This window comes from Carcharodon carcharias, chromosome 5 (genome assembly GCF_017639515.1).
Source record: "Carcharodon carcharias isolate sCarCar2 chromosome 5, sCarCar2.pri, whole genome shotgun sequence".
In the NCBI taxonomy this organism is placed as follows: domain Eukaryota; kingdom Metazoa; phylum Chordata; class Chondrichthyes; order Lamniformes; family Lamnidae; genus Carcharodon; species Carcharodon carcharias.
Genome location: NC_054471.1, coordinates 74,389,003 through 74,408,707, shown reverse-complemented (window position 1 = coordinate 74,408,707; position 19,705 = coordinate 74,389,003). Strand labels below are relative to the sequence as shown.

At 43.4% G+C, this 19,705-nt stretch overlaps 1 protein-coding gene across 2 annotated transcripts in view; it reads left to right on the top strand.

The window, feature by feature from the left end:
* LOC121278460 (collagen alpha-1(XXI) chain-like) overlaps positions 1 to 19,705 on the top strand; it is a 468,271-nt gene that overhangs the window by 129,561 nt on the left and 319,005 nt on the right. For both annotated transcript variants that reach the window (XM_041188910.1, XM_041188909.1), the window contains 2 exons: positions 2,883 to 2,966; positions 6,891 to 6,953. In XM_041188910.1, the coding sequence (XP_041044844.1) occupies positions 2,883 to 2,966; positions 6,891 to 6,953 (147 nt within the window). The remainder of the gene's footprint in view (positions 1 to 2,882; positions 2,967 to 6,890; positions 6,954 to 19,705) is intronic.

The window sequence follows — 19,705 nt, the reverse complement described above, 5'->3', positions numbered from 1 at the left end:
GAGGTAATATACTGGCATGGATTAAGGATTGGTTAACAGGCAGAAAGCAGAAAATAGGAATAAATGGGTCATTCTCACATTGGTAGGCTGTGGGTATTAGCACAAGGATCAGTACTTGGGCCCCAGCTGCTCATGATATATATCAATGATTTGGATGTGGGGACAAAGTAAAATATTTCCAAGTTTGCGAATGACACAAAGCTAGGTGGGAATGTGTGTTGTGAGGAAGATGAAAAGTGGCTTCAAGAGGATTTGGACAGACTTAGTGAGTGGGCAGGAACATGGCAGATGGAATATAATGTGGAATAATGTGAGGTTATCCACTTGGGTAGGAGGAACAGATGCTCAGAGTACTTCTTAAAAGGCAAGAGATTAGAAAGTGTCTATGTACAAAAGGACCTGGGTGTCCTCATCAATAAGTCACTGAAGGCTGACATGCAGATGCATCAGGCAATTAGGAAGGCCTAATGTTGGCCTTTATTGCAAAAGGATTTGAGTACAGGAGTAGCAAAGTCTTGCTTCAATTGTATAGATCCTTGATTAGACTGCAACTGAATTTCTGTGTGCTGTTTTGATCCCCTTACCTTAGGAAGGAATTTATTGCCATAGAGTGAGTGCAATGAAGGTTCATCAGAATTTTTCCAGGATGGCAAGACTGTCCGATGAAGAGAGAATGGGGAAACTGGGCCTGTATTCTCTAGAGTTTCAAAGAATGAGTGGTGATCTCATTGAAGCCTACAAAATACTTAAAGGGATAGGCAGGGTAGATTCGGGTAAGATGTTTCCCCTGATTGGGGAGTCCAGAACCAGAGGACACAGTTTCAAAATGAGGGGATGCCACTTAGGACCGAGAGAAGGAGAAATCCTTTTACTCAGAGGCAGCAAATCTTTGGAATTCTCTATCTGTGGCTGTGGAAGCTTAGTCACTGAGTATATTTAAAGTAGAGATTAGCAATTAGAAATCTGTCAGTGACCTAAAGGGATATGGAGATTATGGGGAAAAAGGCTTTGAAGTGGATGATCAGCCATGATCATATTGAATGGTGGAGCAGATTCAATGGGCTGAATGGCCTACTCCTGCTCCTATGTTCTTATGTTGCTATTTCTACTGACCTATCCTTTAACCTAATTGTCCAGTTCACTATAGCCAGCTCTGTCTCCATACCCTTATAATTTCCTTTATTTAAGTTTAAAACACTAATCTTAGGCCCACTCTTGTCTCCCTCAAGCTGAATGTGAAATTCAGTTATGTTATGATCACTGCTACCTAGGGGCACCTGTCCCATTGCACATTACCAGGTCTAAAATAGCCTGCTCTCTGGTTGTTGCTAGAATGTGCTGTTCTAAGAAACTATCCCAAAAGCACTCTACATACTCATCTTGCAGGCTACCTTTGGCAATCTGATCCGTCCAATCTATATGCAGAACAAAATCAACCATGATTATTGCCATAGCTTTCTCATAAGCCCCCATTTATATCTTCCTGTATACCCTGTCCTGCAGTGTAGTTACTGTTAAGGAACCTATAATCTACTCTCACAAGTGACTTCTTGCATTTGCTGTTTCTTATCTCTACCCAAACTGATTGTATTGTACGTCTTGATCTTTAGAACTAAGGTCATCTCTCATTATTGTACTAATGTCATCCTGAATTAACAGAGCTACTCCACCACCTTTTCCTAGCTTCCTGGCTTTCCAAAATGTCATGTAACCCTGAATATTTGGGCCCCAACCCTTGTCATTTTGCAGCCATGTCTCTGTAATAGCTATCAGATCATCCATATTTATTTCTATTTGAGCTGACAATTCATCTGTTTTGTTACAAATGCTGCATGCATTCAAATACAAAGCCTTTAGTTCTGTAGCAGGGCAGGGGGGCATGATATTACAAGGACAGGATTCCCTCTGAGTTTCCGCCTGCCTTGCCCTCACAGTGATTTTATGCTGGAGCGGGCAGGGCCTCAGATGGGAAGCTCGCCCTTGCCCCAATTGAGGCCCTTAAGAGGCTTTTAGGCTGGCAGATGGATTGAAGCTCTGTGGGGGAAACCAAAAATAAAGAAAGTTAGATCTCGGGCGGGAAGGGTGGGGTGGGTCCACTTCTAACTGGGGATGCTTCCCCCTTAAGGCTTGGTGACTTCTGGACCTCCATACCCCACTCCGGCCTATCTCTTGAGACCCCGATCGCCCCACCCCCAACGATGTCTTCCCTACCCTTCCTACCCTAGGATGCCTGACACTTATCTGGGTCTCCAGTTCCCGAGGACTGCCTGAGACTGTCAGGCAGCTCCACACAGTTCCTCTTCTGGCCATTGCAGCACTGTTGCTATACATACTGGAGAGCTGCCGGCCAATCAAATTGGCCGACAACTCTCCAAGGTAGGACTTCCCCCTGAGTGAGGGGCGGAAGTCCTACCTACTGTCAGCCAATGCTCTTTTGAGCAGAAATTGCTGCAGGGAAGTTAGACTTGTGTTCTCCACCAACTCTTCGGAAAAAATTCAGGCCATATTTTAATATATTGCAGCACTAAGATTGATGCTATTTTAACATCACTACAGTATACAATAGAAAATTAGTTCAATACTAAAGAATGTTACACAGATATACATAAAACATTTAAAAACAATTTTTACATGTACCATTTTCCAAACACTGTAACTCTCAATGGATAAAATCCAGACACATGGACTAAAAGAAGGTGCCTCGCTGATGTTTTGGTTAAAGTTTTTAGGTTTTGTGCTCAAAGCACCTTTTCCTTTCTGCAGATTAATTTACTATTCCCAAAATTTTTCTATTTGGTTTCTATTACATACAGTTTACCTCATATCAACCAAGGATAAAGTTTATCATCCTTATTTGAACTGTTTTGTTTTCTCCATTTCAGTGTGACAGTAGTCTTGATGATATTAGTTCTACACCACCCCCTTGTACATGTACCCCAGGACCAGCTGGCCCTCGAGGTCTAAAGGTAAGATGGTGTTATTTTCCAACAGGCTATAATATAAATGAATTTATCAGAGAAAAATCTTGTGACTTAACTAAGTGAACTAAAGTTAAGTTAAAGCTGTCCGGAAAATAGTTGCCTTTTTTAAAAATATTGTCATCTTGCTGTTTCCTCAATAGTTCATAAATGTTAATCATAAAGGACAGACCTAATTTATTATTTTCCTATCTTTTATAGCCAATCAGGAGAGTTGTTATTAATTGGTTAAAATGTATGTTGCATGTTTACAAACAAGATATCAAAAAAAAACATAGGCTTCAATGTTAACTGCCCTGCCCCAACCCCGACAAGCAGGGTAGGGCCAGACGTGGTTCATATGTTAAGAAACACAACCTCCCTCCAACCCACTGCATTCCCAACTATGTAACAAATAAATCACAGAACCACAGAATTGTTATATAGCAGAAGGAGGCCGTTCGGCCCATCATACATGCACTAGCTCTCCAAATGTGCAATTCATTTACCCCCCACCTTCACTCCGTAACCCGCATTTTTACTCTTCCGATAACAGTCTAATTCACTTTTAAATACTTCAGTTGAACCTGCCTCCACCACACTCTCAGGCTAGGCATTCCAGACAATGGCTCTCTGCATGAAATAGCTTTTCCTCATGTCACTTCTGCTTCTTAGTTTTATGACCACTTAATAAGATTACGAAAATAAACAAAACAGCCATTCAAAAATGTCTTCAATAAAGCATAGTCCTCTTAGGAGTTCAGATAACTGTCAATCAAAACAAAGCTCTCGTTACTTTTGACAGCTCAGTGAAGCATTCATAATGAGACTCCATTGCACACAGTGTCAACAAAGCCTCTAGAGCCGAATATATAACCTTTGAAATGGTGGACCAGTTGACTACCTGTTGCATTTTGTCAAAGGCTGAACAGATGGCTGATACATCAGTTATAGAACTCAGACATCTGCTGCACTGCTTCAAAGGCTGAACAGATAGCTGACCTGTCCATCAATGAAAATATCAAAGTACAGGATGCAATTGACACATTAAAATCTGAATCTCAATAATGTTGAATACAAAAGAGCATTCTATCCATAGATAATGTACTCTAATGCATCTCTAAAGACCTTTCCCCTTTCATAGTGCTGGTCCATTTAGTGATGATTTGCCTTTCTAAGCAAAGCCCTATCATCAATCACTGCATTAGAAACATACTTAACTTATCATGCAGTATAACATTATGACATATAAAGTTGGCAACACCTTTTAAACTTACCTGTCAAAAGGTTCCCAACTCCACAACAGGCTTTCCCCCATGGCTCTCAACACCTCTGAGCTGGACTGAACCAAGTCTCCTTCAGAAGCTGGCCCAACTCCGTGAAAATTGTGGGGAGAGAGGGGGGTTCTGAAATCATCAACCATGCAATGGAGCCACCAGCATTGTTATTGTGCATACAGGCTTGTGACAGCATCTTTATCCCACACAATAGGAAGGGGGATAGAGTTTCCAGAATTGGTTCCCACCCATCTCTTTCTTCACCCTCCCAACATGGGTTTGCCCCACTTGCGAACAAAATCCAACCCAAATCATCTACAAACAGCTTAGGTTGTTTTTATGAGGAAATTTCAATGAAAGCTGCCTATAAAACACTACCCTTGAATTTCCTCACTCTTTTTGAGCCCTACCATGATATCTGCTGATACGCAAATTATCTCACTTGCAGAGCGAAAGCCAGTTCCTGTGTTTTCACTCCTAACACACTTTGAGTAACTTAGACTGAGATTTGAGGGGCAGCACCTGCCCTATCAATTGATCAGTGAGGAATTCCTGACACAATCTCCTGGAGATTTTGAAAATAGATTTTGGGAATTGCTTTGTGAAGCTGCTTTTTTTCTCATCCTGCCTGTACACATTTGGGTTTGCTTCTTCATACTTTTTATGGGATCAGGACACTACAGACTTTTTTGGGCCCCTACCCGCCTCACTATCCACCCCCTGTTAGGGGCTCTCAGGAGCAAGTATGGCATTCCCTATGAGCATATTCCTGTAAATTATTATGGAAGAGGAGGAAGAAGACCAGAAGATGAAACAAAAGACTCAGGCAGCATTTACTGCATGAGGTGTCACATCATATATCATCACTGAAAGCTTCTCTTCTGTGGAACCACCTTTATTGCACAGATCCCCTTCCTCTCCTGATTCCTGACAGGGAACTACTGGTGTCTGCATCTCTGGTGCTTGCTTGGGCAGTCTTGTTTCACCTTCCATTCTTTATTGACATGGTGTTCTGAGGAGAAAAGCCAGAACCCTGGTTTGTACTGCTGTCCTGAAAGACAGCAGTTTGAGGCAAGTGAACTGAAGCCATCAACACTCCACTGGAATGGCTAGTCTGATGCCAGTCTTCTGATCTTAACAGTCCTGAGTCCAGTTCTCCATAGGTCGCAGCCTTGATGTTTATAGAATAGAAATGCAGAATATTATTTAAATGGAGGGAAACTGCAGAATGCTGTGGTACAGAAAGATCTGGGTGTCCTCGTGCATGAATCACAAAAAGTTAGCATGTGACTATGGCAAGTAATTAGGAAGGCAAGTGGAATATTGGTCTTGATTGCAAGGAGATGGAGTATAAAAGTAGGAAAGCTTTGCTACAAATGTACAAGACATTGGTGAGACTACACTTAAAGTACTACATACAGTGTTGGTCTCCTTATTTAAGGAGGGATGTACTTGCGTTGGAGGCAGTTCAAAGAAGGTTCACTAGGTTGATTCCTAGGATGAAGGGGTTGTCTTATGAGGAAAGATTGAGCAGGTTGGGTAAAGGTATCAAATGATTTGGAGCAAAGGCAGGGAAATGGAGTTGGCGTTGCAAATCAACCATGATGCAGCTGAATAGCAGAGCGGACTGGAGTGATCAAATCACCTACTCATAACCGAATGTTCCTAATTCCAGGCTCTATGGAAGATCCATCCAGAAGGAAACAGGGAGACAGCCAATTCAAGAGAGAGAGAGAGAGCGGTAGACAGAAATAATGTTAGAGTAGAGAAACAATTGCAAGGAGCAAGAGAGCTTATTTAAATTATTGTCTATTGATACTTTACACTTATGGGCAGTAGATTTCCTGGAGCTGCTACTAATCTACTTCTGCTGGGAGAAACTCCAAGGAACTTCTCAATGTTTAGGCATAGTCGTTTCAAATAATGTTTACAAAGCAATGCATTATCTTGTTATTGTTATTCAAGGATATTGTGAATGATAGAAAATGTTCCTTGTTTTCAATTCAATTACTTGAAAGTAACGGTCATGTTGGCCAGACAGACTGTAAAATTAAAGTTGGCACCTTTTGTAGAGTTCTACATATACAGCACTTCATAAAGCAGATAACTTAGATTAATGTGGGTGTAGGGTGTTCAAAATAATGTAATAATAAAAAACTATTAGCAGATCCTAAAAAGTCTTGATTTAATATTGGAAAATTATTCAAACATTTAATTTTTGTTGACTTTTCTAATGCAGAATCCTGTCCTTAGTTTGCTGAGTATTCAGTTATTGTATATCTTTGCCTGTGCTGGAAAAGCCAATTACATTTTTTGATAATTTTACTGGAAGAAACTGACATTTTGTGCTAATTGGCACCGTTGACTTCAAACATGATTTTTCTATTTTTGAAATCTTCTGGCGTGTGAGTTTTGAGCTGTATCACCTATATTCGTAGTTAGATGATGCAAGCACATTTTTAAAAAATGCTTTGTATTTTAAATGCTGAGTAGCATTTAATTTTTCAATAGTTACTGTGCCTAAACATTGAGTAACACATTTTATTTTCAGTTCACCACATTGTATGGAACAATACAACTGAGAGATCTTTGCTTTGGGGGATGAGAAACAGGCTCAGACAGCACTTACATTAATTTTTAATTTGGTTTTCTATAGGGAGAACGTGGAGTACCTGGGGAACATGGTAATCCAGGAAGACCTGGTGCAGATGGTAAGCCTGTGAGTACTAAATGGTTTACTCACCTATATTTGAAGAAAACTGGCATGCTTTTTTATGAGACTGTTATCTTCTAAGATTGATGTTTCATTTGACTAGAAAATTAGCATAACTGTAATTTGCAACTCTCCTCAATTATTTTTAACATAATAGTCATACATTTTTACATAAAATTATTATTGCCATACTTCAGGTTATTTTAACAGAGAGGATTTTTTGAAAGTCATTGTGAGTAAAGCTGACATTTTAAAAACAAAGGTGGGGAGGGTGGAAATTCAAATTAATCAGGTATAGGGATCACAATTAGCCCAAACCCATTCAAAGTAATGCAGACAGCACAGAAACTTTGTGCTGCCTGCTAATTTAGATGTTAGTGGCATGCAACCCAGTGCTGAACACACACTTGAGTAGCTGCAGACCTCAGCAGGAGCTCCAAGTTTGTTCAAGGCTGCTCATAAATGGCTGCTTGCTATATTTGATTAGTTATGATATAAAGTGATTTAACACTTTGTATGAGGCTCCATTTCACTAAATGTTTATTTGATCCACCTTCAGAGAGATTGACAAGTACATGGTTTAGGTCACAAGGAGATACTCCAATCATGCTGTTATGCAAGTAGATATAGGACAAGTTGTGTATTGCAACGAGTAAGACTAACACATTAACGGGCTGTAACTTACAATGGAGTAGCAATTGAGTCAGATTGCCACTCCGCTCAAAATTACTTACCTGGAAATCCAGGCTATCCTATTTCACCCAACCTTCCGACTCAGGCCAGGCAAGACCTGTGTAGTGCAGCTCGTTCCTGGGGCCTGCCGTCGAAGGCAGCTTAGTCGCAGGTAAGTAAGGCCACCTCTCCATTTTTTATAGCACCAGCTGTCATAAACCGGTTAACTTAAAAGGTCCAGCCAAATTTAAAGGTCTTTGACAAACCAGGAGAATATAAGTGTATAAGGTTTGTGGTTAGGATTTGGGCCGGTGTGGGGGTGGGGTAGAGTCTGAGGTGGGGAGGTCAGTAGTTGGCCCAGGATGGGGTTGGGAAGGGTGCCTGGAGGTTGTTGGGGATGGGGGTCGGGAGTCAGGCTGGTGCGGGAAGGTTGGGAGTTGGCCTAAGGGGTGAGGGGAGGTCAGGAGTAGGGACTGGAAGGGCGGTGTGGTGAAGTCGGGAGTTGGTGATCAAGCCTGGCCTGGAGAGGAGGGAATTTGAGAGTCAGCCCTGGGGGTGGAAGGCGGAGGTTGGGGGGGCAGGTTGGGAACCGGGCCTGGAGGGTGCCCGGAAGTCGGGGGTCGGGCCTGGGAATAGGGGGAGGAGGTCACAAGACAGCCTGGAGGGGAGGTCAGGGTTCGGGCCTGGGAAGTGGTGGATAGTTTGGGAGTCAGGCCTGGAGATTGTTGTGGGGGTGGGCGGTGGTGGCCTCGGAATCAGGCCGGTGTGGAGGTCAAGGGTTGGGCCTGGGGGCTGAGTGGAGGTCAGGAGTCGACCCTGGAAGGTTGGGGGAGGGGAGGTCGGGAGTTGGGCCTGGACGGGGCGGTGAGGTCAGGGGGTGGGGGTTCAGGCCTGGCCCGGAGATGGGGGAGGTTGGGGACTCAGCCCTGGGGAAAGGGCGGACATTGGGAGCAGGGCCTGGGTTGGGTGGGGAGGTTGGGAATTGGGCCTGGAGGGGGCATGGAGGTCGGAGGTTGGGCCTGGGAATTGGGGGAGGAGGTCGGACAATGGCCTGGAGAAGAGGGGGAGATCGGTGGTCAGGCCTGGGAAATGAGGGATATTGTGGGGGATGGGGGTTGCCAGGAAGGCAGAGGCTAGGGTTTGGCCCTGGGCAGGGCACAAGGTCAGGAGTCAGGCCGGGGGTTGTGGTAGGGGGCAAGGTCAGGAGCCGGGGATAGTGGGGGAGTCCAGTGGGTGTTTGTCGGAGGGGTGGGAATGGTCCCCTGGGGCTTCAGGGTGGGTCAGTACAGTAGTAACCCAGAAGAGAGAAATGGTTTTAATTCTTCTAACTTTTTCTGGGTAACTATTGATTAACACAGTCAGAACCATTTGAGGTTTACGAATTAAGTTGCATTTTCGGATGGTTCCCAGTGCAGGGCAAATACCCATTGGAAGTTTGAACTTACTGGGCAATTGCCATGCATTCCTTATCTGGGAACTTTTGGGGGTAGGGGAGATGGGATGGCTGCTTCCCCAGCACATCTTTGGGGTACCCCCCAGATACGCCACCCTAGAGCTCAGAAGCTATGGCCCCCTATGCTCAGCTGCAGGCAGCCATTATTGAACTAACTTTATTTACACCTCCCCAGCAGAGTGATCAGCAGAGAAAGCAATGTAACAAAATGCTCAGGTCTTGCAACATATTACGTTCCTTTCCAAGACACTTAAAAAGACAACTTATACATTAAATTGGTACATGTACCTAAGTTCCCAGAATACAATATGATTAAACCAACGTCAACAATACCTGCAAGTTTCCCAGGTTGGGTTGTATAGTTTTTTCTACTGTTGTTACAGACAGGATCGGGAGAGAATGACTAACCTTGTACCTTTTCCCTTACTGCCTGTAATCATCGTGGTTTTGGAGAAGGTTTTTTAACTCTCCAAGTGTGTGATCAATATAAACAGCAACAGCAAACTTTTGTGGATTTAAATAAAGAGGATTGTTTATACACGCATTCAACCTGAAAATCTAAATGCTACGTCAATCACTCAGCACTCGCACAGATGCTCAAGAAAAAAATACAGTTAGAAAGAATAGTGTGTTTTAGAACAAAAACAAAAATACCTGGAAAAACTCAGCAGGTCTGACAGCATCTGTGGAGAGGGATACAGTTGACGTTTCAAGTCCGTGCAACCCTTCACCAGAACTAAGACATATAGAAATAAGATGAAATATAAGCTGGTAGAAGAGGGTGGGACAGGAGAGCTCGAAAGGGGGCCAGTGATAGGTGGAGGCCAAGAAGAGACTGCCAAAGATGGCATAGACAAAAGGACAAAGGGGTGTTGACGGTGATGATATTATCTAAAGGATATGCTAATGGGGACATTAAGTGAAGCAAGCTAGTGGCAGATGGCCCTTGTGTGGGTGGGGCGGGGGGAAGGGATTGAAATGGGCTAAAAGGTGGAGATGAAACAATAGATTGAAATAAATTTAAAAATAGGAGGGAAAAGAAAAAAATATAGTTGTAAAAAAAAATGTATAAATTATTGGAAAAAGGGGTAGAGGCAAGGGGGTGGGGATGGAGGAGAGAGTTCATGATCTGACATTGTTGAACTCAATATTAAGTCCAGAAGGCTGTAAAGTGTCTAGTCGGAAGATGAGGTGCTGTTCCTCCAGTTTGCATTGAGCTTCCTAGAACATTGCAGCAGGCCAAGGACGGACATGAGAGCAGGGTGGTGTGTTGAAATGGCAAGTGACAGGGAGGTCTGGGTAATGCTGTGCGGGAGATGGGCCAGACACGGTTGAGGGCCCTGTCAACCACCATGGGTAGAAAACCTTGGTTAAGGAAGAAGGAAGACATGTCAGAGGAACTGTTTTGGAAAGTGGCATCATCAGAACGGATGCGACGGAGGTGAAGGAACTGAGAGAATGGGATAGAGTCCTTACAGGAAGCGGGGTCTGACCTGCTGAGTTTCTTCAGGTATTTTTGTTTTTGTTCTAGATTTCCAGCATCCACAGTATTTTGCTTTTATCATGTGCTTTTAGAAGTTGTGAACAAAACAATAATTAATAGTTCAAGTATTTGGCTCATGGTAGGAGTACAATTGTTGCAGGCCCCAGTAGAGAAAGAAGTCTTTTCCACTCTTGAATTGTAGTTTAGATGTGTTGATATAGCTGAAGTTGGATATCAGGATTATTTCAGGATTTCCTTGAAGAGATGAATGCCCAACAGGTCACGAAATTAGGCACTTGTGGTTTTCGTACCAGGAAGTCAAATTTCTTTGGAGGTGGACTTGGATTTAGGAATCTGGCTGGTAGACTTTCAAGATGTAGCAGCCTCCATGTTTAAAAATGCTTTGGTATTACTGCCTTGGTCACATGATCAACTGCTATTGTCCATCCTGAATGCCTTAAAGCTGAAAACTATTGCTATATAATGGAGATAGATGGTGGCTCTTCACACCCACTTGTGGTTAACTGATTTCCTGAAGTTCTTTTTTTGTTAAATTACAAATTTGGAGACTTGGGGCAGAATTTTACATCCCCTCACGGGTGTGTTTTCCCGAGGTGGGGGCAGGTAAAATGGAGAGGACTTAAAATGCGGTGGGCTCCATCACACCACCTTCCCACACACCCCTGAGCTCACCCCATAATACGGGGTGGGGTTGGGGGGGCAGGCGTGCAGGTGCCAAAATCGGCAGCCCACCCACCATATTTAAATGAACAATTAAGCGTCATTACACTTGTTATCCAGCCTATTGGCCCTGATAATTTGCTGCCTACGCCATAAAACATTTGTCATGGGCAGCAGTGTAGGAATAGGATTTTTATAACTCAAGTGATTAAAGGGCAGGAAGGAAGGGGGTTTCACTCTTCAGGGCCTGCCTTTGCTGTTCTCGTGTTCTCAGGGCAAACCCCTCTTCCTTCCTACCCAAGCCCTCCCTTAAACACATATGTGCCCCCACTGCCCCCTCACCCCCCACTGACCTCTGTCTGGCCTACTCAAACCCTCCCAACCCTTTTTTCTCCAGCAGTCCTGGCAGTAGCCACTGACACCATCCTGGCGCTGCCGGGACTGATGGAGCTGCCAGCCAGTCGGACAATTAATGAGGGATGGAAATCCCACTCAGCCCTGAATAGTCCGTCCTTCAGCGCTTTTATGGCTGTGGGGGTTGGTATGTAGCATGTTGGCTCCACGCCAATGTGGTTGCAAGGGAGTGGGAGTGGGGGGATGCATGCCAACCGCCACCCCACCCCCTGTATTATTCAGCCCATTGATTCTGAGTTTGGCGTATACTATGAACAATGGCAGGTGTGAATTCCACAGAGGAGTGCTGCCTTGGCATGTTCATTCACGGGAGAGCACCCCACCCAGGGTAATTCAACTAGGAACTTTCCAGAAGCTTGAAATATTCTGTGTTGAAGTTCCAAGGTCACCTGATTTTTGGCATCAATTTTAGTCACCTTGTTAGGGTCAATTGGAAAGAAATGAAAGACAATTCCAGGAGTTTCTATATGAACACAGTGCATGCCATCACTAGATATGACACTGTATTCAGAACCAAAACATATATGATTGATGCTACCAGAATAAATTACAAGTTTAAAAAAATTGTTTTTCCTTAACAGATATATGTGTTTAACAAAAATATAATTTGACAAGAAATATTGATAAGAACAACTTCTTTCTTCTTCCTTCCTTCATACTTTCGATAAACCTATCTGGCTTTTTTTCTCTCTGTTTGGGCATCTCCTTCCATTTCCATTAGCTTGACTCTGCTCTCTCAGCATCTCTGACTGTGTCAAGCTTAAACTTCGCCTTTGACGACTAACTCCACTTAATGGTTGCGTAAGATTTTGGGTTCAGGAGCCATAGATACCCAAGATGGGCAGTCAAGTATTCGTAAGTAATTTTAAGGTAATTTATTAAGTTTGTTAAGAGGCAGCAGCTTAGATATGATGCATTAGCTAAATAAACAGGAAAAGTGTACAACCCATGACAGTTGAGAGCAGATCACTAATCCCAGAGGACAAATGGATGGTTGGCACAGTGTGTGTTGATCTCAGCTTTTGAAGGCAGCATTCTGCTCTCAAGCCAAAGCCTTCCTCGCTCCTTGCTGTTCCATCTTCCATCTGAGTGAGGACAGCTTCTTAACAATGACTGCCCTTTTTCTCTGAGCATTCATTAATATAATTTATTCCTATGGGCTGGTAGTTTACCCTATGTCAAACACTTGTTTGTACCTCTCTAACCAATGAAAACAGGACAGGTACCCAAGATGTCATGATGGTCACCTCCCTCCTGTCCGTCACTTAGCTTGAGGTGACTTTTTAGTTCACCTCATGCTGAGAGTTATTGCATAGCCCTTACCAGACAGTCGTATAGATAAAAGGATACACAAGGCTCCAGAAGACTCCTGCTATCAGCTCTGGAATGCGTACATCTTTGTTTTGCTGCAGTCCATAGCTGCTAAGAATGCCTTTTTCTGAAGAGAGACAGAAACAAGAAAGGGTTTTGTAGTAATTATGGTTTTATTTAATGTATAATATACCTTTAAGAATAATACTGGTTAGAGAAGATCACATGATCTGTAGCAACAATAGGAGCATAGCGTGGGCTACCTCCACAGTCAGTGTAAAGTTAAAGTTAGGGCAGGAATTTCCCTTTGTTTTTTTGGGTGTGCTGGGCAGGCCCAGGAGCGACCACGAAATGGATCTCGTCCCGCGATCAGGCCCCAAACGCGATTTCACGCTAGCTGGCCAATTAAAATCCAGCCAGCATGAAATGCATGCTGAGAATCTAAGTGCCGCCAGGGTGGGGGCAGGAGGAGCGCAAAGGCTGAAGTCTGCATGTGCACAGGGGAGCACGCACTGAAAGTTCCCTGAAGGCACAGAGCTGCCTCAGGGAGCTGAGGAATTTTACAATGAAAAATAAAGATCTTAAAAATAAGGGAAACATGTCCACACATGTGACTCAGCCACATGAACAGGGACATATTAAAAATGAAGTTTAAAAAGTTTTATGTTTTTTAATTACTGTTGGAAACTTCATCCCGCCTGTGGATGAGTTTTCCTAAAAATGCAAAGGCCGCTTGGCCTATTTACCAACTGCCAACCATAAGGTTGAACGGGCAACAAAAAATACAGATCAATTGGTAATTTATTGGCCTTAATAGGCCTTTTAATTGTTGGCAGGTGCGCTGTCGACTCTCACGCGTGCCCGCTGACCGAAATATTGCACGAGTGCACGATGACGTCGGGATGCTCGCCTGACGTCATCATGCACTATTTTACTCCCGATCGGGGCGGGCACACGCCCGCCCGTGGGACGCAAAATTCTGCCTTGGGAGTTGAAAACGCACATGTAGTTGTTGCTGAGTGTATTGTAAATGAATTTAAGGGGCAGGATTTTCCCTTCATTAGGCAGGCATGGTTGGTGGGCCCGGAAGTGACCACAAAGCAGACCTCTTTCTGTAATTGAGCCCTGATCACGATTTCACACAGGCTGGCCAATTAACAGGCAGCCAGTCTGAAAGGCATGCTGAAATGTTCAGCACTGCCGGGGTAAGGGCGGGAGGAGGATGATCATAGAAGTCTGCGCACATGCAGGGTTGCGTGTACTGACAGCTCCAAGGGTACAAAGCTACCTAAGGGAGCTGAAGAATTGGTCACTGACCAATAAAGATTTTACAAATGATATAATCATGTCCCTACATGTGACTCAGTTACATGAAGAGGGGCATGTGAAAAATGACATTGAAAATGTTTTTTTTTAATTACTGCTGGAAACCTCATCCCACCCATGGATGAGGTTTCATAAAAAATCTAAAGGCCACCTGGCCGATTAGCCCACTCACCAACCATAAATTTGGACGGGCAGTGAAAAATAGCATTCAATTATTTGATTAAGGGCCTTAATAGGCCTGTTAATTGTTGGTGGGCATGCGCGAAAGTCGGCAGCATGCCTGCCGATTGAAATATTTCACAAGTGCATGATGAAGTCGGGACGCTCGCCCAACATCGTAGCATGAGATTTTACGCCCGATCCGTAAAGTCCTGCCCAATGCTTCCACTCAAGACGTGTCTACTGATCAATTCTGCTACAAATAAGCAACTCGACCACCCTACAACAAACTAGTGGCAAGGATAAAACAGGATTGAACAGAAGAAATCAAGTTAAAAAGAAACCGGCATTATACCTCGCCCAGTGATTGTAAGCATTAAGAATTGAAGAAGTTATCGTCTCTCAAAATGCCACAATTTGGGAGAATTGATCCTTTTGAACCAGCCACGGTCTCAATACATAGAATGCCTCACGTTCTTTTTTCAAGCGAGCAAGATTATGAAATGAACTGAGACGAGGAGAAATTTTTTCTGAGTATTGTGCAACTTCGGAATTCTCTGCCTTAGAAGGTGGTGGAGTCAGGGTCATTGAATATTTTTAAGGCAGAGGAAGATAGATTCTTGATAGACAAGGAAATCAAAGGTTATCGGGGTTAGATTGGAATGTGGAAATCAAAACACAAGAACATCAGCCATGATCTTATTGAATGGCGGAACAGGCTCGAGGGGTCGAATGGTCTACTCCTATTCCTATTTCTTATGTTCTTGTGCTACAGAGGAAGAGAATGGGCGAGAGATCCTCTTGAGTAATTCTGGGAACAAAACCGACAGTTTGATTCGAAGTTTGACGGCACACAGTGCCCCAGATTCAAAGAATTTTGATGAATTGATGGACTTTGTGAAAGGGCATTTTCAACTCAAGCTCTCAGTCACGATGCAGAGATTCAGGTCTAATTTGCAAAATAGACACCCGGGTGAGATTATTGCATGCTAATTGGCAAATTTGAAGCAGCTAATGGAACACTGTGAGTTGGATATGACTGAACGACATGCTCAAAGATCGTTTAGTGTGTAGTGTGAAAGAGGACACTACTCAGAAAAGATTACTGCCCAAAGTGAATCTGATTTCAAGAAGGAGCTAGAGATAGTGCTGGCCATGGAAAGCGCTGTAAGAGATTCTCAAGCAACACAAGGTATGCAAAATGGCGTTGTCCCCCACGTCGGGTGGGAAACCTCAGCCAAAAGTGAAGTAAAAAAGCAAGACTCTGCCAAGAAGTGGGAAACACTAGCCGAAGAATAAAGAAAAATAATCGAAGAATAATTTTAATAGAGTTGGAAACAATCAGTCTTTTAGTGATTGGCAGTTTAAAAAATCGAATACTACTATTGTCACAGAAATGGACATATGATGAGGCAGTGCAAGGAAAGATTCAAGCAGGCTTATAAACAAAAGAAGAAGCCCAATGAAATCTACTATATAGAAGAGCCTGAAACAACAAATTCTGACATTTACCCATTGTTTAATCTGAAAGTTGGAAAGACAGAACCAATATTTGTCGCAGTAAAAGTAAATGGCGAACTTGTTAAAATGGAAGTAGGCACGGGAGCTTCCACTACCGTAATTGGGGAACATACTTTCAGATATATAAATTATGGTGAACATCAGTTAAGCTTGGAACGAACAACTGCCAAGCTACAAACATACACAGGTGAAGTCATTCAAGTAAAAGGCAAAAGTAGAGTAACTGTCCATTATGGAAACCAGTCGGCAAAGCTACCTGTGATAGTGGTAGCAGGAGAAGGGCCAAATCTCCTTGGGCGAGACAGGTTAAAGGAGATTAAGTTAGACTGGTCCGAAATGTTCCAGCTGAGAGCAAGTGGGTTACCAGAGCTACTTATAAAGTACGTCACCGTCTTCAAGGACGAACTGGGAAAAATCCAGGGCCTGCAGGCCAAGATTTTTGTCGATCTGGAAGCAACCCCTCACTTGAGCATGTGGCAAGTCATAACATTCAAGGCTATGGGCCAAGTGCTGGTAAATGGGATTAGGTCAGGTGTTTCTCACGAGTTGGTGCAGACTCGATGGGCTGAAGGGCCTCGTCTGCACTGTGACTCTGTGAATCTGTCATAACATTCATGAATGGGAGATCTGTGCCATACGCCCTGAGAGAAATAGTCGATGCTGAGCTGAACAGGCTAGAGAAACTGGGTGTTATACAAGCTGTTCAGTTCTCAGAGTGGGCAGCACCCATAGTCCCCATCCTTAAACCCGACCAAAGCGTCCAAATTTGTGGAGACTACAAACTAACTGTTAACAAAGTAGCCAAACTGGATAGGTATCCCTTTCCAAAAATTGAAGGAAGGACAATATATGCAAAGCTTGACATGGGTCATGCTTATCAACAACTAGAATTGGATAATGCCTCCTGGGAACTTGTCACAATCAATTCCCACAAAGGGTTGTACCAATATACACGATTGCCTTTTGGTGTCTCCTCAGCTTGTGCCATCTTTCAGAACAATAGAAAGCTTACTGCAGGGACTGGCACAGATTGTAGGCTATTTAGACAATGTATTGCTGACAGGATTCACTGAAAAAGAGCATTTGGCAAACTTAGAAGAAGTTTTAAAACGCTTTTTGCAAGCTGGAGTGCGTCAAAAAAAAAGAAAAGTGCACGTTCCAAACGAGGGAGGTAATTTATTTGGGTCATGAGTAGATTCATAGGGCCTCCACCCAGCTGAGGAGAAGGTGAGAGCCATAAGAGAGGCACCTGCGCCAAAGAACGCCTCAGAGATCATTCCTAGGAATGATCAGCTATTATGGGCGGTTCTTACCCAATTTGTCTACAGTGCTGGCCCCCCTGCATTCTGTACTCAAAAAGAACCAACGCTGGTCTTGGGAGGTGCCCCAGAAAGAAGCTTCCATAAAGGTGAAACAATTATTGTACTTGTCCATCTATTAGTTTACAATGACCAGATGAAAGAATTGGTGCTGACCTGTGATGAATCTCCCTACGGAGTGGGAGCAGTGCTACCTCATTGGATGGACAACTGCACGGAAAAGGGATACTCGCAGATAGAAAAAGAAGGCTTATCCATCGTCTTTGGTGTCAAGAAATTTCACCAGTACATACACAACTGCCATTTCACAGATGTTTCAGACCACAAACCACTGTTAGGTTTGTTTAGTGAGGAAAAGACTATACCATCCATAGCCTCAGCAAGAATACAACAATGGGCCTTAATTCTAGCAGCATGTGAATACACATCCGTACAAAGGCCTGGCAATCAATTCGCAAACGCCATTGCCCTTAGTCATTTGCCTTCACAAGAAAATGATGAGCATGTCCCAGTTCCACACGAATTTGTCTTACTGTTAAATTTCTTAGATTCCTCGATGACATGTGCTTGACAGATCAGAGACTGGACAAGTCGGGACCCAGTCCTATCTCAGGTAGTGCTGCATGATTGGTCCCAGGAGCCCGTATCTGATGAAATGAAACCGTACTTCAACAGAAGACAAGAAATAACCAGTCAGGATGGCATCCTATTATGGGGTGCATGAGTGATAGTTCCTTCAAAGGGAAGGGAGCTACTTTTAGTTGTACTACACAGTGCCCATCCAGGAATTTCCTGAATGAAGACCATAGCACGCAGCTATCTATGGTGACCAGGAATGGATGGTGAAATAGAGAGTTTGGTAAACCACTGTGTGCAATGCTAGCAGCTGCAAAAGTTGCCGGTGACAGCTCCATTACACCCATGGGAGTGGCCAGGCAGACCTTGGGTGTGTTTACACATTGACTTCGTTGGACTTTTCCTGGGAACAATGTTTCTGCTCATTGTTGATGCCCATTCAAAATGGTTGGATATATATGAGGTGAAGTCACCAACGACGGGCGCTACAATTGAGAAACTAGGTCAGAGTTTTGCCATTCACGGACTACCAGAAGTAGTTGTTTAGATAACAACACGTGCTGAATTTCAACAGTTTATCAGCCTCAGTGGTATCACTCATGTGAAGACTGCACTGTACAACCCTTCCTCAAACGGTCCGGCCAAAATGGCAGTTCAAACGTTCAAGGCAGGCATGACAAAGCTAACTGGTGATTTCTTGGCAACCAAGCTAGCACGCTTTCCTTTTCATTACAGGACTACCCCTCAAACAACAATAGGTGCCACACCTGTGAAATTATTGTTGAAATGCTGTCTCAGGATGAAACTGACCTTAATAATGCTGAATTTAGAGGGAAAGGTAGAAAGGAATCAGGAAAGCCAGAAAACTAGACACAGCTGGCACAGTCGTGAGAAGAAATTTATCGTGGGAGAGCCAGTATACGTGAGAAACTTCGGGGAAGGACCAAAGTGGTTACTGGGTGAAATAAGTGCGGTGACTGGACATCTTACCATGTGGAGGTGGAAGGCTGGATCATCCATAAACATGTGGACCATTTAAGAAAGTGAGAGACAAATCATCAAGATATGGTTCCACCGGTGACCATGACCAGGTCTGCATTTCCTGTTGAAGATGCTCAACCCAGTACTGACAAGTCTGATGTTCCTGTAAGAGTTAAGGATACAGAATTGCGAGTGCCCACCGAAGCACCTGATGTTTAGGCAACTCCAGAAAAGGAGGTACCTGACAAAGAATCTGAAGTTGTGGAGCTATATGTTCCACATGTGCCAGGAAACCTGAAAGACTGAACTTGTAAATTCCTTACCCAGTGTAAATAGTATGTTGTCTTGAAAAATATTTACTTGTAAATATAGTATGTACAGCCAAGTTAAAGAGGGAGGAATGCAGTAATTATGATTTTATTTAGTGTATAATGTACCTTTAAGAATAGTACTTGTTAGGCAAGGTCACATGATCTGTAGTAACCAATAGGAGAGTAGCTTAGGCTATCTCAGCACTCAGTGCAGAGATGGAGTTGGAGTTGAAAGCACACGTGTAGTTGTTGCTGAGTATATTGTAAATAAACTTAATGTTTCCACTCAAGACGTGTCTGCAGATCAACTCTATTACAGATAGGCAACTCAGCCACCCTATGACAGGTTTACAATACAATGACTGCTAATTCTATAATATTCTTAAAGACACCATTTCTTACAGTTGGGACTATTACATTGGTTGATTTGCCTTAATCAAATATGCTGACTCACTTTGCTCTACCAGTGGATTCTGTAATACTGGCAAACTTTCAGTTTCTTTTTGACGTTTGCTTTTTTTCTGACTTTCACTTTGAACTGGAGGAGGAAT